The sequence below is a fragment of the Chelonoidis abingdonii genome, chromosome 10, assembly GCF_003597395.2.
Source record: "Chelonoidis abingdonii isolate Lonesome George chromosome 10, CheloAbing_2.0, whole genome shotgun sequence".
Lineage (NCBI taxonomy): Eukaryota > Metazoa > Chordata > Testudines > Testudinidae > Chelonoidis > Chelonoidis abingdonii.
The window spans coordinates 81,380,068-81,394,470 of record NC_133778.1 but is presented as its reverse complement, the minus strand read 5'-3'; the positions used below and the strand labels follow the sequence as shown (position 1 = coordinate 81,394,470).

At 60.4% G+C, this 14,403-nt stretch overlaps 1 protein-coding gene across 1 annotated transcript in view; it reads left to right on the top strand.

Moving 5' to 3' along the window:
- Positions 1-14,403, top strand: part of OBSL1 (obscurin like cytoskeletal adaptor 1) — a 76,531-nt gene that overhangs the window by 41,859 nt on the left and 20,269 nt on the right. The window contains exons 10-16 of the mRNA XM_075069782.1: positions 1,412-1,687; positions 3,257-3,529; positions 4,217-4,492; positions 4,923-5,198; positions 7,602-7,877; positions 10,850-11,125; positions 13,778-14,053. Coding sequence (XP_074925883.1) covers positions 1,412-1,687; positions 3,257-3,529; positions 4,217-4,492; positions 4,923-5,198; positions 7,602-7,877; positions 10,850-11,125; positions 13,778-14,053 — 1,929 coding nt within the window. The remainder of the gene's footprint in view (positions 1-1,411; positions 1,688-3,256; positions 3,530-4,216; positions 4,493-4,922; positions 5,199-7,601; positions 7,878-10,849; positions 11,126-13,777; positions 14,054-14,403) is intronic.

Below are 14,403 nucleotides of genomic sequence, written 5' to 3'. Positions count from 1 at the left end.
GGGGCCCAGGCCATCAGTTGCTAGGAGACAGAGTGCCTGGCATTTAGGGGCCCTGGCCCCTTCCTCTGTAGCAATCACACACCCTTATCCCACCACCTAGATACTTAAGAACTGCCTAGGGGACACTGAGGCACCAACACAGTATTCAGAGAAAACATTAAGAACATTCCCAGTTTGTCACACCTGGATCTGGAGACTCCTCCAAAGGAACGGTTGGAGGGGGAGGAGGAGACCCAGAGAGGCCAGAATCAGGGAAGCCAAGAGGAGGAGCATGGCCGGCTGTATGAAGACAGCTGACAGGTCTAGGGGGATGAGGATGGAGTGCTGGGCCTGAGCCTTCGTTAGAAGGGGCACTAGAGATTTGGGCGAGGGCAGTTTCTGTGGCGTGCCGGGGATGGGAGCTGGGCTGGAGGGTCTAGGATGGAGCAGGAGGAGAGGAACTCCAGTGTGTGCAGGGAGCTTGGGGAGGAAGGGAGATGGGGCGAGAGTAGAAGAGACAAGTGGGGCAAGATGGGTGTTGAAGATGGGAGCGATTGGCACTTTGTGCTGTGAGGGGATGAGCCAGAGGAGAGTGAGAAACAGAGGGAGGAGGGGAGTTCAGGGAGAGCAAGAGCTGGGACTGGATGAGGTCCTGGCACAAGTGGAGGGGTCAGAGGAGGAGAGCAGAGACTCTGTATGACTCGGGAGGAGGAGGGAGAGTTGTGGGAGGCGCAGGCCAGCCGAAGGGGAGGAGGAAGGGCAGGTCACATTTCACCAGCTTTCTCTTGGCAGAAATTGGCAAGATCCTCTGGTCACATGGCGATTGCTTCCCTCCAGGCTCCCCCCAGGTCACTGCCCCCCTCCTGCTCTGCAGCCTCCCAGACACCCTGCTAGACGCAGAAGCTGGGCGGATCCTCACCTATCTCCTTACTAGGGTGAATGGGGACAGTCACAATTATTGGGTCTTTTTCTTATATAGGCTCCTATTACCCCTGTCCCCGTGTCCCGATTTTTCACATTTGCTGTCTGGTCACGCTACTCCTCACTCTTCAGCTCCCTCCCTCCAGGCCTCCCTGCCCAGCTCTGCACCCTCCCTCCTGGCCAGCCCACATACCCCTTCCCCAGTTCCCTGTTTTCTGCCCCCAACTCCAGCCAGTCTGTCAGACCACCACCTCCTCTCCTCCGTTCACTCTGTGACTGCTGCCTATGGGAGTCCTGTGGGCTCAGCCCTCGGCAGCTTGTCCCCTCCAGCCTGGGAGTGTGGCCTGCGGGCTGTTAGTGTGTGTAGCAATGTCACCCCACCCGCTGTGCTCCTATGGCCTGAGGCTGTGAGCTCCATGGGGCTGGGACCCCAGCCTCCTCTGGGCTTTGAAATAGCCCTGCCTCTCAGGGTGCTGCCGCACTCATGGTGATAAAGAACCTGGTCTCTCAGCCCCACAGGTGCGCACCGCCCCGGTGCCCGAGGCCCAGCGCCTCCGGGAGCTCCTGGCAGGGCTGCCGCTGCTCCTGGAGTGCGAGGTCTCCACGCCCAATGCCGCTGTGCGCTGGCTTAAGGACGGGGAGGCTGTGCCCTCGGACGACGTCGTCACCCTGCAGGCAGAGGGCTGCGCCAGGAGGCTGTTTATCCGCTCTGCCCATCCCTCAGACTCCGGGACGTACACGTGTGACGCGGGTGAGGATGCGCTGAGCTTCACCGTGACCGTGAGCGGTAAGCTGGGGGCTGGGCGATGGTCCCCTCCCTGGGAGCAGGGCTAACGCCCACAGGCAGCACTGGGGGGGCTGTGCCTTACACTCAGATAGGAAGTCGGGGTCTCTGCCCTGAGGTGCTGCCTGGCCAGTCACTCTGTGGGGCTGACCCTGTATCCAGCGCTGCCTTTGCTGTCGACCCCAGTAGGGCAGCAGGCTTGGCACAGGGGCTTACCAGTGAAGCATCTGGGGTCGACGGTGCATTACCAGAGCTGGCACTTGTCAGACCCAGCAGGGCCTGGGCTCTGGTTCCTGGTCCCTGTGTGGCCAGCAGGGGACCAGCCTGCTGCCCAGCCAGCCCCTGCAGACACAGCTCTGCTTTGAAGGTAAATGAAGATCCTCAGAGTCCTGAGCCCTGGCTCTCCCTGTCACGGGGGTGACTGCAAGGAGCTGGGCCCTAGGGAGAGAAACAGCAGCTCCCCCTATCATAAGCCTCTGTCCCAAATCTGGACCTTAGCGTCCAAAATCTGGGTGCTTAGCATGAACCTCCAAGCTTACTTACCAGCTTGGATCTTAGCTCGCTGCCACCAGTCAGGATTCTGAGTACCTGATAAACTCTCTGGTTCCCCAAACCTTTCCCTGGGGGACCCCCATGACTCAGATGCCCTGAGCCTCCAACAAAGGGAAATAACCCACTTCCCTTCCTGCTCTTTACTTCCTCCCAGATTTTCCCGCCCTGGGGATACTAGGAGATTTCCCTGCTTCAATCCCTTGAAACACAAAACAGAGAGGACGATTTACCTTCCCCCCTCCTTCTTCTCCCCCCTCCCAGTCTTTCCCTGAGAGAGACAGTACTCCTGGCACAGAGATTCCTATCCCCTTGCCTTAACTAGGAAAAGAAAATCCAACAAGTTTTAAAAAGAAAGCTTTATATAAAAAAGAAAGAAAAAACACATGACATGATCACTGCATCAAGATGACATAACACAGGGCTATTGCTTAAAAGAAAATATGAATAATCAGCCTTATTCAAAAAGATATCCAATTTAAACATTCCAGCAACTCCACACATGTAAATACAAAATACAATATAAACCTATTGCTTTTCCTTTTGTACTCACAACTTGGGAACAGAAGGGTAGAAAGAAGCTTGGAGATAGAAAAAAAAAAAGCTCTTCCCTCATAGCCGAGAGAAACAAACAGACAGAACAAAGACAAAACACACCCAGAAGTTCCCTCCCTCCCTTTGAAAAATCCGGTTTCCTGATTGGTCCTCTGGTCATGTGTTTGGTTCCCTTTGTTAACCCTTTACAGCGAAAAGAAACATTAACCCTTAGCTATCTGTTTATGACACCCCCCAACACGGAGAATGCAAGTGACTCTGTGGCTGCATCTAATGCAGAATAAGCCACATCCCCACCTGATGAGGGATGGCCAGTCTAGGCTCCGCATCTCTCCCAGACAGCTGCCCCTAGGGTCACTTCCTCACCCTCTTCCTGGACATCCTGCCTTGGAGAATAGGTGGGGTGGCTGGCTGGGAGCGACCCAGCCGACAGCCTCACTGCTGAGCCCATCCTGTCTCCCCGCCCAGAGCCGCCTGTGAGGATCATCAGCTCTAACGAGGATGCTGCACACACCTACCTGGCCTCAGAGCGCGTGGTGCTGGCGTGCGAGCTATCCCATGCCGACGCCCCGGTGCAGTGGTACAAGGACGGGGTGGAGGTGGAGGAGGACGAGCACCTGCTCCTGGAGCGCGAGGGGCCCCATCGCAGGCTCGTCATCCCCTTGGCCCATCCGCAGGACACGGGGGAGTTTGTGTGTGACGTGGGCAGCGACTCCATCTTCTACAACATCACAGTGACAGGTCGGTGACACCCGTGGTCCCTGGCAGGTGGGTCAGCAGGGCTCCCCCGTTATCCCAGTTGGCAGGTCGGTGACACCCCTGGTCCTTCAGTGTGTGGGTCAGCAGGGCTCCCCCGTTACCCCAGCTGCCAGGTCAGTGACACACCTGGTCCGTGGCGGGTGGGTCAGCAGGGCTTCCCCATTACCCCAGCTGGCAGGTCAGTGACACCCCTGGTCCCCTGGGGAGAGATGACAGGTGGGCCGGGCTCTCACCAGGACTGAGCCCCTGGCCCTGAGTGAAGAGCCCAGCCCCCCATCAACATCCAGCCCTGGCCGTGAGGGGAGAGCCCTGTGCCCCTGTCAGTGCCCAGCCCGCGATGCCCCTGGAAGCACTGGGGTCTGGGTCTGACAGAGGCTGTGATACCTGAGCTCCGTGGGCAGCTGCTCCCCACATGTAGCACAAGCTAGCAGAGACTTTTCCTAACGACCATCAGGCTGCAGCCCCAGCACCCACCCAGATCCCCCACAGCACCGGGGAGCCCAGGCCTCCTGATGGACATGGGCAGTGGCCGGGGGTCTTGCTAGAGCAGAGTGGGGTCCATGGGAGTAGGCAGGCTGAGGTTGGGTAGAACAGACCCCTGCCCTGCAGCGGGTAGAGATTGGATATCCCTGAGCCCATCGTGTCCCTTCCGTTCGATGTGCCCAACAGAGCCCCCAGTGAGGATCCTGTGCCCCCAGGAGCGCTCCCTGGAGTTGCGGGCTCTGGCGCTGCAGCGCCTGGAGCTGAGGTGTGAGCTGTCTAGAGCAGACGCCCAGGTGTGCTGGTTCAAGGACGGGCTGGAGGTGGATGAGACAGAGAACTTGCTGCTGCAGGCAGAGGGGCCCCAGCGCTGGCTGATTGTCCTGCAGGCCCAGGCTGAGGATGCCGGCGAGTACATCTGTGAGACAAAGGACGAGTCCGTCTCCTTTGACATCAGGGTGTCAGGTGAGCATGGGGGGCCAGGTAAGTGGGGCACAGCTGCCTTATCTCTGTGACCATCGTTGATAAACTGAGCAAAGCTCTTCCCCCACTCTGGGTCCATCACCCTCTTGACTGCTCTTGGTGTCTCCTGGGTTCCTGCTTTGGTTATGGTCGCTGGGGAGAGTGGGCCGTATGTTTGCCAGTGGTGAGTATCTGCTGGCATGACTGCTCCGTGTCATACACATGCCCCGAGGCACAGCCATATGTGCTGTGTCTCCTCAGGCCTCAGGAGCCATCCCGTGATCTGCTCCCTGCAGCTCTTACACCTGCCATTGCTCTTCCGTGGCGTGACAGGAGAAATTGCCTGTGCCGGACATTGATTCAAACCAACAGGCCAGGGTGGGCGCAGTATTGTCCGCTCACTGCCTGGGCCAGCGCTGCCCTCTCCTTTCAGAGCCCCCGGTGAAGATCCTGCAACCGTGGCGAGCTCCCCCCACCCTGAAGGCTATCGTGGGGGAGACGGTGACTTTGGCCTGCGAGCTCTCGCGCGGGAATGTGCCGGTGCAGTGGGTTAAGGATGGTACCAGGCTGGAAGCTGGCGGCAGCCTGATCCTGGAGGAGGAGGGGGCCCATCGGCGGCTGGTCATCCCTGCAGCTGGAGTGGAGCATTCTGGGAAGTATGTCTGCGATGTGACTGATGACACCAGGACGTTTACTGTCCAAGTGTGTGGTGAGTGAGAGGCTGGGGAGGGCCCAGAGACCTGAGTAATGCCTAGTGACTGGCCCCCATGAGCAGGGCAGTGCTGGGGGAAGTGAGTTCCCTGGGTGGGTGCATTGTCACTGCAGGAGGTGCCTTTGCAGCCAGATTTGGGCTATAAAGTCATGTCCCCACAACCCTCTCTTGCCCCAGGCTGAGTCCGTTGCCCCCTGCCTCACGCTGCCCCCTGAGAACCAGACCTGAATCCCAAGCGCAGCCTTGGCATGCCTGTCGCTGCTTTTGTGGCAGTCTGCATGCACCAGGGCCCTGGTGCTCATGTGGGCTCTGTTTCCAGTGGCTAGTCTGTCCAGGGACAGTTGCTGAGTCTGCGCGCTCAAGCTCAGGGCTTGTGCCTTGGCATAGGCTCCATTCGGTGCTCTTGGAGAGCCATGGTGAGTCTGTGGGGGGCTCAGCAATGGGGTGGGGAAGGTGTCATGGACCCATAGGATGGGGGTCATGTCCCCCAAGTGAGGACAGGCTCTGGGAGGCCCCGTCAGGAGGCCATGCCCCCAAAGGGTCTCACTCTGCCTCCAGGCAGCGAGTCCCATGGAAACAGATCCTGAGGGAGAGTTGTACCATCTATGGCGGAGTCACAGGGCCGATGCTCTGGAGATGCTCTGTACAAAGCCAGCAGGACTCTGAGTAGCGTGACTCCCCTCAGGGCAAGGAGCTTCCTGGGACTGACTTTGGAGTATTCAGCATCCCTGTTCACACCGTACACTTCCCCTTGGCGGGTCCACCTGGGCGAGACCTCTGGGGAAGCCAGAGGGGCCCTGCACCCCAGCTCTGCAGTCAGCAGTGACTCTCAGTCAGCCGATAAAACAAACGGGTTATTAGTCGACAGGATCACAGCATAGAACAGATCTTGTTAGCACAGAAATCAGTGACTTTCAGCCAAGTCCATCTTGGGGGGCCCGGGTCTGGACACCCTGGACTCCCTACTCTCTGAGTTACCCATAGCAGACTGCCCAGCTTCCAGCAACCCGACCTCCGACACACCCATTGCTCCCCTCCTGATCTTCGTCTCACTCCCCAGGCAATGTGTCATCTGGTTGCACACCCTCCTGGGTCTCAGATTATGAAGAACATCGTCCATCCCTTATGTGCAGGCAGCCAGAGCCATCTCACCTGTCCCCAAGGGTCTCAGCAAAAGTCACACACCCTTATTCCCACCATCTAGGCATTGGTGCAATAAACCGGGAAACTGAGGCACACAGAGTATTCATGCAAAACAGTAAGACTCACACAGGCTCACATACAACATAATAAGGAGGAAAAATCCACTTTGTCACACCATCTTAGGGGTCAGCACCCCCTCCGCCAGCGTCTGCAGGGACATGCAGCCAGCACAGGCCGACAGGCGGATTATTAGTCACCTGGCCCAGCCCTGGGAGCTCTTGGGGAGCCCAGAGCCCAAAGCCCCGTCCCTCCGTCACGTCGACTGACCTCCTCAGTCAGACTCCGCAGTTACCTCCCACTGCTTCCTGCAGCCAACACAACCCCTCACCCCCAGCCCTTTGTTCCTGAGCCCAGCGGGGGATGCAGCTCAGCCCCCTGCCCAGGGGCGTGGGGTGCAGATCTCTCTGGGGCACTGGTTGCTGGGCATCTGTGTCTGGGCAGTCGGATTTGCCACTGTCTTCTCAGAGCTCCACTGATATGGGACCTAAGGCCCCAGACAGCTGGGAGCCTGTCACATCTGTATCTTCCCCTGCTCCCAATAGGTAACAATACAGCATATAGGGGAAACTGAGGCAGACACAGACTTGATAAAAATGGTATAGACAATTCCCACTTGGGCGCAGCAGGCCCAGCTCGCCAGCCTGAGTTTCCCAAGCAGTCTGTGCCTGTTTCTGTCTCCTTGGCAGTCCCTGCAGGCCGCAGAGCCCTGGCAGCTGCACTGGTTGTCTCCTCCCAACAGGAAATCGAGGGGTGTGACATGAAACAGGCTAATCGTAGGCAGGATGCTCAGAGGCCAGTTGGGCTCATCTTGGTCCTGGGGGGCCTGCGCTAGCCTGACCACCCACTCAGAGCAGGCCAAGTCCTGGGCCTGTGTCGGAGTTCCCAGGCTGGAGTGGAGCAGGTCTAGTCTGGTGCCCATCTCTGACAGCGACCAGCCCCGGGCTCTTCCAGGGAAGGTACAACTGCCCTGCAATGAGGGCTGGGCCCAGGGGAATCACCTTCCTATCCCCAACACTGGCACAGGGGGGTTCAGCGCCCTTGTATGTAGCGCAGTGTCATGGGGGCTCTTGTCACTGTTGTCCATGCAAATATTGAATCCTTCTGATACCTGCTGCGTTCCTGGGCGCAGTGAAACCTTGTGGCAGGGAGTTCTATAGGCTGGTTAATCGTAGCTGCTGTTTGTCTTGGTTCTGCCAGACCCTCCTGTGACGATCCTGGGGCGGAGTGAGCTGCAGACCCACCGCCGCTGCCTGGCCACAGAGGACCTGGTGCTGGAGGTGACGCTCTCTCATGCGCACGGAGAGGTGAAGTGGTACAAGGATGGTGAGAAGTTGCAGGACATGGGGCGCGTGCGTCTGGAGGAAGACGGGGCGCGGCGCGCACTGGTCATTCTGGGCATGGAGAGCAAGGATGCGGGGGAGTATCTGTGTGACAACCATGACGACAGCCTCATCTTCTGTGTTGCTGTGGAAGGTATGGCTGAGCTGCCGTTGCCGCTGCCCTCCTGTCTGGCAGGTGGGCGAGGGCCCTGCCTGGCATTGGGGAGCAGTGCAGGAGCTGGAGGGATGGGCCCTTTGCTGCCGGGCCCCACAGAGTGAGGGTGCGCGGAGCCTTACTCAGTGGGCTAATGGGGGTCTGTGATGGGTGTGAGCAGGTGGGTGATGGCACTAAATGACTTAGGCTAGCTAAAATCAGAGGAGACTGAGGAAGGACAGAGGGCCCAGGCTGGCGGGGAGCGGGCAGAGGGTCCAGCCAGGCCGGCAGTGGAGGGGGCAGAGGGCCCAGGCAGGCAGGTGAGGGAGGGGGCAGAGGGCCCAGCCAGGCAAGCAGGCTGTGGAGGGGGCAGAGGGCCCAGCCAGGCCAGCAGGCGGTGGAGGGGGCAGAGGGCCCAGCCATGCAGGCGGTGGAGGGGGCAGAGGGCCTAGCCAGGCAGGTGAGGGAGGGGGCTGAAGGCCCAGCCAGGCAGGTGAGGGAGGGGGCAGAAGGCCCAGCCAGGCAGGCGGTGGAGGGGGCAGAGGGCCCAGCCAGGCAGGTGAGGGAGGGGGCTGAGGGCCCAGGCAGGCAGTGGAGGGGGCAGAGGGCTCACCCAAGTCGGTGGGGAGGGGGCAGAGGGCCCAGCCAGGTGGAGGAGAGGGCTGCAGTGGGGGCAGGTGACATACAGTAATGCAGGGCGCACCCACTGGAAGGAGTAATCTGGACCCTCAGACTCTGCCCTGGGCTCTGAACTCCCTGTGACCCCTTGGGGAGAGCCCTGGGCAGCCCCATGCACCTCACTTGATGCGCGGCCATGAGCGAAGAGTAACCCCAGCTGCGGCCGCGCAGGGCTGGAGAGTGCATGGACAGCATCTGCTGCGACCGCACTGGGAGGCTGAGCCTGAGGTGCAGCTCCAGGCTCTGGTCTCCCAGCTTCAGAAAGGGTCTGGTGGGGGAAGGGGCCTGGGTGAGCTTCCGTATAAAGAGATTGCAGAGGCTGAGGCAGTTTGGTTTAGAGGAGCCCCATGCCACAGGCTGACAAGGTGTGTCTCTAGGAGCGGCACAGAGAGAGGGATTGGGTGTGGCTGGTTGCCCCTCCTTTAACAGCAGACCACGGGGTGCTCAGTGAAATGGGAAGGCACTGTATTTAATAGCGGCAGCAGGAAATGCTGTTGTATTTTAGACACTACACACGTAACCTGTGGAACTCCCTGCCACACGATATCCTTGAGGCCAAGAGGTCAGTGGGATTCAGAGAGCAGTAGTGTTCTCATGGGTTCTGGGAATATCCTGTTCCATGAACTGTTATAGCTCTGAAAGGGCTGTCAGCCCATGTGTCCCATCCTAGCCCTAGTGCAGGGGTGGGCAAACTATAGGGTGACCAGACAGTAAATGGGAGAAATTGGGGCAGGAGGTGGAGGAGGATAATAGGAACCTATATAAGAAAAAGACCCAAAAATCGGGACTGACCCTATAAAATCAGGACATCTCATCACCCTAGCAAACTATGGCGCGTATGACATTTTAATACAGCTCTCGAGCTCCCGCTGGGGAGCAGGGTCTGGGGCTTCCTGTGACGCAACAGGGAGCGGGGCGGATTTGACCTGGGAATGTTGCAGGGGGGTTACATCTAGTCTGCTTCTTGCTTGCATATATATACCTGCCCCTGGAAATTTCCACTACATGCATCTGACGAAGGGGATATTCACCCACGAAAGCTCATGCTCCAATACGTCTGTTAGTCTATAAAGTGCCACAGGATTCTTTGCTGCTTTTACAGATCCAGACTAACACGGCTACCCCTCTGATACTTGTGCCCCAGTGAAATATTCAGGGGAAAGTCTTTCCCAGCTGGGGCTTCCCCCTGCAGCCCATGGAGAAGCCCCTCTCCCTGTGCCCCAGAGTGGGGCTCTGATCCCATCCTGCTGTCTCAGGCCCAGCTCGGATCGTCCCGGTTACCTTCTGGAGCGGAGGGGGGAGCTCAGCTGAGGCTGGGGGTGTGCCTCCCCGCCAGCTGGTACTTGGCCAAGTTCTCTCCATGGCCTGGCTGGAGTTTCTGGCTGTTACTTCTGTCTGTCAGCCACCTGTCTAGTGTATAGTCTGCCTGTCTGTGTCAGTCGGCTTCTCTGGAGCAGAGCCAGTACGTTTGTCGGTACACGTTGTCACGGAGTCCCCGGGCGATGCTCTGGAACTGCTCCCCACAGAGCCAGGCTGGACTTTGGGAGCCTCCTCTCCCTTGGAGCAGACTTGTTCAGGGCAAGAAGCTCACACGGCTTCACCTCCTGGGTCTCTCCTTGGAGCATTCAGCATCCTCTGCCCCTCCGTGCGCTTCCCACAGCGAGCCCACCCAGGCGGGGTCCTGGGGAAGCCACCAGGTCCTGCACCCCCCCCACTTGGCAGTCAGATGTGACTCTCAGCCAGCCAGTAAAACAGAGGTTTATTTAGACAACAGGAACACAGTCTAAAACAGGTCTTGCTGGTACAGACAACAGGACCCACTTTTAGTTAGGTCCATCTGTGGCTCCAGGGAGGCCCCAGCCCCGTTGGGAGGCCTGAGCCCTGTCGAGACTCCCCTCCATTTCCTAGCCAGCTTCCAAGCTGAACCCCCCTCCCGAGCCTCTCACTCAGCCATTGTTCAGCTTCCCCGGGCAAAGGTGTCACCTGGCCTCTAACCCCTTCCTGCGTTCTCATGTTACGTGCTCAGGTCTCCTCTCTCAGGCCAGTCTCTCATCCCCCAGTGCAGACCGTCCTCCCAGGCCAACTCTCCCCACTCGGCATTCACAGACCACAGTAAGAACAGTCCCAGTTCATCACAGGCAGTGCTGTCTGTCAGGCCATCTGGCATGCTCTCCATGTGCAGCCTGTCCAGCATGCACCCAGTGGGTCGCTCTGGCTGCGGGGTGTGAGGCACGCCTGGCCCCGAGCCTGGCCTCTGCCCCATGCAGTGACGCTGCCTCTCTCTGACTCCCCAGAGCCCCCTGTGTGCATTGTGAGGAGGAAGGGGGTCCGGGAGCAGCAGTGTCTGGTGGCTGGCGATGACTTGGTGGTGGCCTGCGAGGTGTCTCAGCCCAGCGCTGCCATCCGCTGGCTCAGGGATGGCCAGGAGCTGGTGGCCAGCGAACGAGTCCGGATTGAGGACCGGGGAGCTCTCAGGCAGCTGACCATCCTCAGGGCCCGGCCCAGTGACTCTGGCTCCTATGTTTGTGATGCTGTTGGTGACCGAATGGTGACAACCGTGGAGGTGGCAGGTGAGCCGGCAGGGGCCATTGTACATGCCAGCTAGGTGGGCGGATGCAGAGCAGAGCAGGAACACTGTCCGTCCCAGCCAGGCTGGGGGCCTGTCAGCTCTCACTGGCTAGATGGGGCTGATGGGTTCAGTACCTGGAGGGGAAAGCCCCTGGGACTGCCCCCGTGCTGCAGGTAGTGGGGAGAGGTTCAGTGAGGGTGCTCTCCCTTGGCAGCCAGTGCAGTGTGCAGTGTGCAGGGATTGGGATGGTGGCTCTGGCTACTTGTGATCCCAGAGCTCTCTCCCTAGTGTCCTCGCCAGATTCCGTTTCCAGAGAATTCATCTTGCCTCCCCCAGGCTTTGCTGGATGCAGGATCCTTCAGCACTTCTGGTCCTAAACTCTGGTATTGTTGCTGAGCAGATGCTGCATTCCAATTCAGAGGTGGCTGCATATCAGTGCTGGGTGAGGGATGCCTCTCTGTGCCTCCTGAATGAAAGGCCTCTTTACACAGGACTGACCCTCTGTTCTCTGGACTCCCCGCTCCGGAGCACATGCTGCCTGTGCCTTGTCTTACTGGGCCTGGAGTTTGGGCTTGGAGCCCTGGCTTCATGGCAAATGTCCCCCCCTCGATGTTGATTCAGAGGATCCCCATACAAATGGAAGGGGGGCTCTGGGGATCGGCCCGTGGTAAGGGGAACCTGTTCAGGGTTTGCGGGAGCCATGCGCAGGTCCCAGTCGCCAGAGGAGCAAGGTAGCACCCGTGGAGCAGCAGGAGCCTTACGGGAGCTGGTTACATTTCACCTTGGCCAGCTCCCAGGCGCCTCACCTGCTGCTGCCAGGGGCTGAGCTGGGCATTTATCAGCTGGGGTAAAGGGAGGTGGCCCAGCTCCCTGGGGCAGGGCTGGGGCTACAAATGCTCTCCTGGCCTCTGATGGAGGCTGAGCCCTGGCCATGCAGGAGGGCTGCGGGGCTGCCCCAATCCCTGCCAGCGGGTGCATGGGAGAGATGAGGAGTGAAAGGTGCTGGCTTGGCTAGATGCGCCCTGCTGCCTTGCCATGCCCAGCCCAAGCCTCTGGCCTCCTCCTCAGCACTTGCTGCCCAGCCTGCAGGACCCACAGCCTGCTCCTGTTTGTGTTAGACACCCCTGGATGGAGGATTCCCAGCCTCCTGCCCTGCGTCACCAGCAGGACTAGTGCAGACACTGCGGCTGTCACTGGGGTAGCTCGGAGCTCCCTCCCTGCCCAGTGCTCCTTCCTGTTCCCCACAGCCAGTGACCCTGACCCCACTCCCCACATCACCCCCTGTTGGGAGAGGCTGGGCTGGGGTAACCAGGAACCACCCCCCCACACACACAGCCAGTGACCCTGACCCCACAGCACCCCCTGCTGGGAGAGGCTGGGCTGGGGTAGCCAGGAACCACCCCCCCACCCACACAGCCAGTGACCCTGACCCCACAGCACCCCCTGCTGGGAGAGGCTGGGCTGGGGTAGCCAGGAACCACCCCCCGCCCCACACAGCCAGTGCCCCCTACCCTGCTCCCCACAGCGCCCCCTGCTGGGAGAGGCCAGGCTGGGATAGCCAGGAACCACCCCCCACACACACAGCCAGTGACCCTGACCCCACAGCACCCCCTGCTGGGAGAGGCTGGGCTGGGGTAGCCAGGAACCACCCCCCCGCCCACACAGCCAGTGACCCTGACCCCACAGCACCCCCTGCTGGGAGAGGCTGGGCTGGGGTAGCCAGGAACCACCCCCCGCCACACACAGCCAGTGCCCCCTACCCTGCTCCCCACAGCGCCCCCTGCTGGGAGAGGCCAGGCTGGGATAGCCAGGAACCACCCCCCACACACACAGCCAGTGACTCCAACCCCACTCCCCACAGCACCCCCTGCTGGGAGAGGCCAGGCTGGGATAGCCAGGAACTCCCCCACCCCTCCCAGCCAGTGCCCCCTACCCTGCTCCCCACAGCGCCCCCTGCTGGGAGAGGCCAGGCTGGGATAGCCAGGAACTCCCCCACCCCTCCCAGCCAGTGCCCCCTACCCTGCTCCCCACAGCGCCCCCTGCTGGGAGAGGCTGGGCTGGGATAGCCAGGAACTACCCCCCCCCACACACACAGCCAGTGACCCCTACCCTGCTCCCCACAGCACCCCCTGCTGGGAGAGGCCAGGCTGGGGTAGCCAGGAACTACCCCCCCACACACACAGCCAGTGACCCCTACCCCACTTCCCACAGCGCCCCTCCCCCCCCCGGACAGGCTGGGACCGGAGCAGCCGGGAGCCCCCCGCACCACATGCAGTGCTCCCAGCATAAGTTGACCATACATCCCATTTTGGCCAGGACAGCCCCCTTTTTAAGCTCTGCCCCGGCCATCCCGATTTTTTGGCAGAAGTGGGCATTTGTGCTGTTTGCTTTGCTGACTTGATCAGTGGGACAAATGCCCCCTTTTGTCAGAACAGTGGGATGTGCAGGAGGGCGAGCAACGATGCCAGCCCCACACGGGTGGCGGGGGGAGGGAGGGCTCAGGGGAGCAGCGTGGGCCAGCCCTGAGCGAGGAGCAGGGCTCAGGCCAGCCCCACAGGGTGTCCTGTTCACGCTCTCCCAGCCTGCTCCCCACGGCGCCCCGGAAAAGCTGTCCCAGGGCTGCCTGCTCACTTCCTTTCCCCTCTGGCTCCAGCCCCCCCCGTTTGCATTGTGAATAAGGAGGAGGCCAAGATGCCAGTGGAGGTCGTGGAAGGGGAGAGTGTCATGTTGGTTGCCCGGCTCTCCCAGGAACAGGCTCCTGTCCAGTGGCTGAAGAACAAGCAGGTGCTGCGTTCCGGGGCGCGGCTCCTCCTGGGCACCCAGGGGCCCTTGCACAGCCTCACCATCAAGCAGACGGAGCTGGGGGACAGCGGCACCTTCAGCTGTGACACTGGGGACGATGAGGTGCACTTCACCCTGCGAGTGAGAGGTGAGTCAGGCTGTGGGGAATGTCATTGACTGACCAGCTCCCTGCCCGGCTCCTGCCAGCGCCCAGCTCCCTGACCAGCTCCCTGCTTGACTCCTGCCAGCACCCAACCCCCTGCTCGGTTCCCTGCCAGTGCCCTGCTCCCTGCTCAGCTCCCTTCTTGGCTCCCTGCCCGGCTTCTGCCAGCACCCACCCCTCTGCCCGGCTCCGTGCCAGTGCCAAGCACCCTGCCCAGCTCCCTGCTCAGCTCCCTTCCTGGCTCCCTTCCTGGCTCCCTGCCAGTGCCCAGCTCCCTGCCCAGTTCCCTGCCCAGCTCCTGCCAGTGCCCTGCTCCCTGCTCAGCTCCCTTCCTG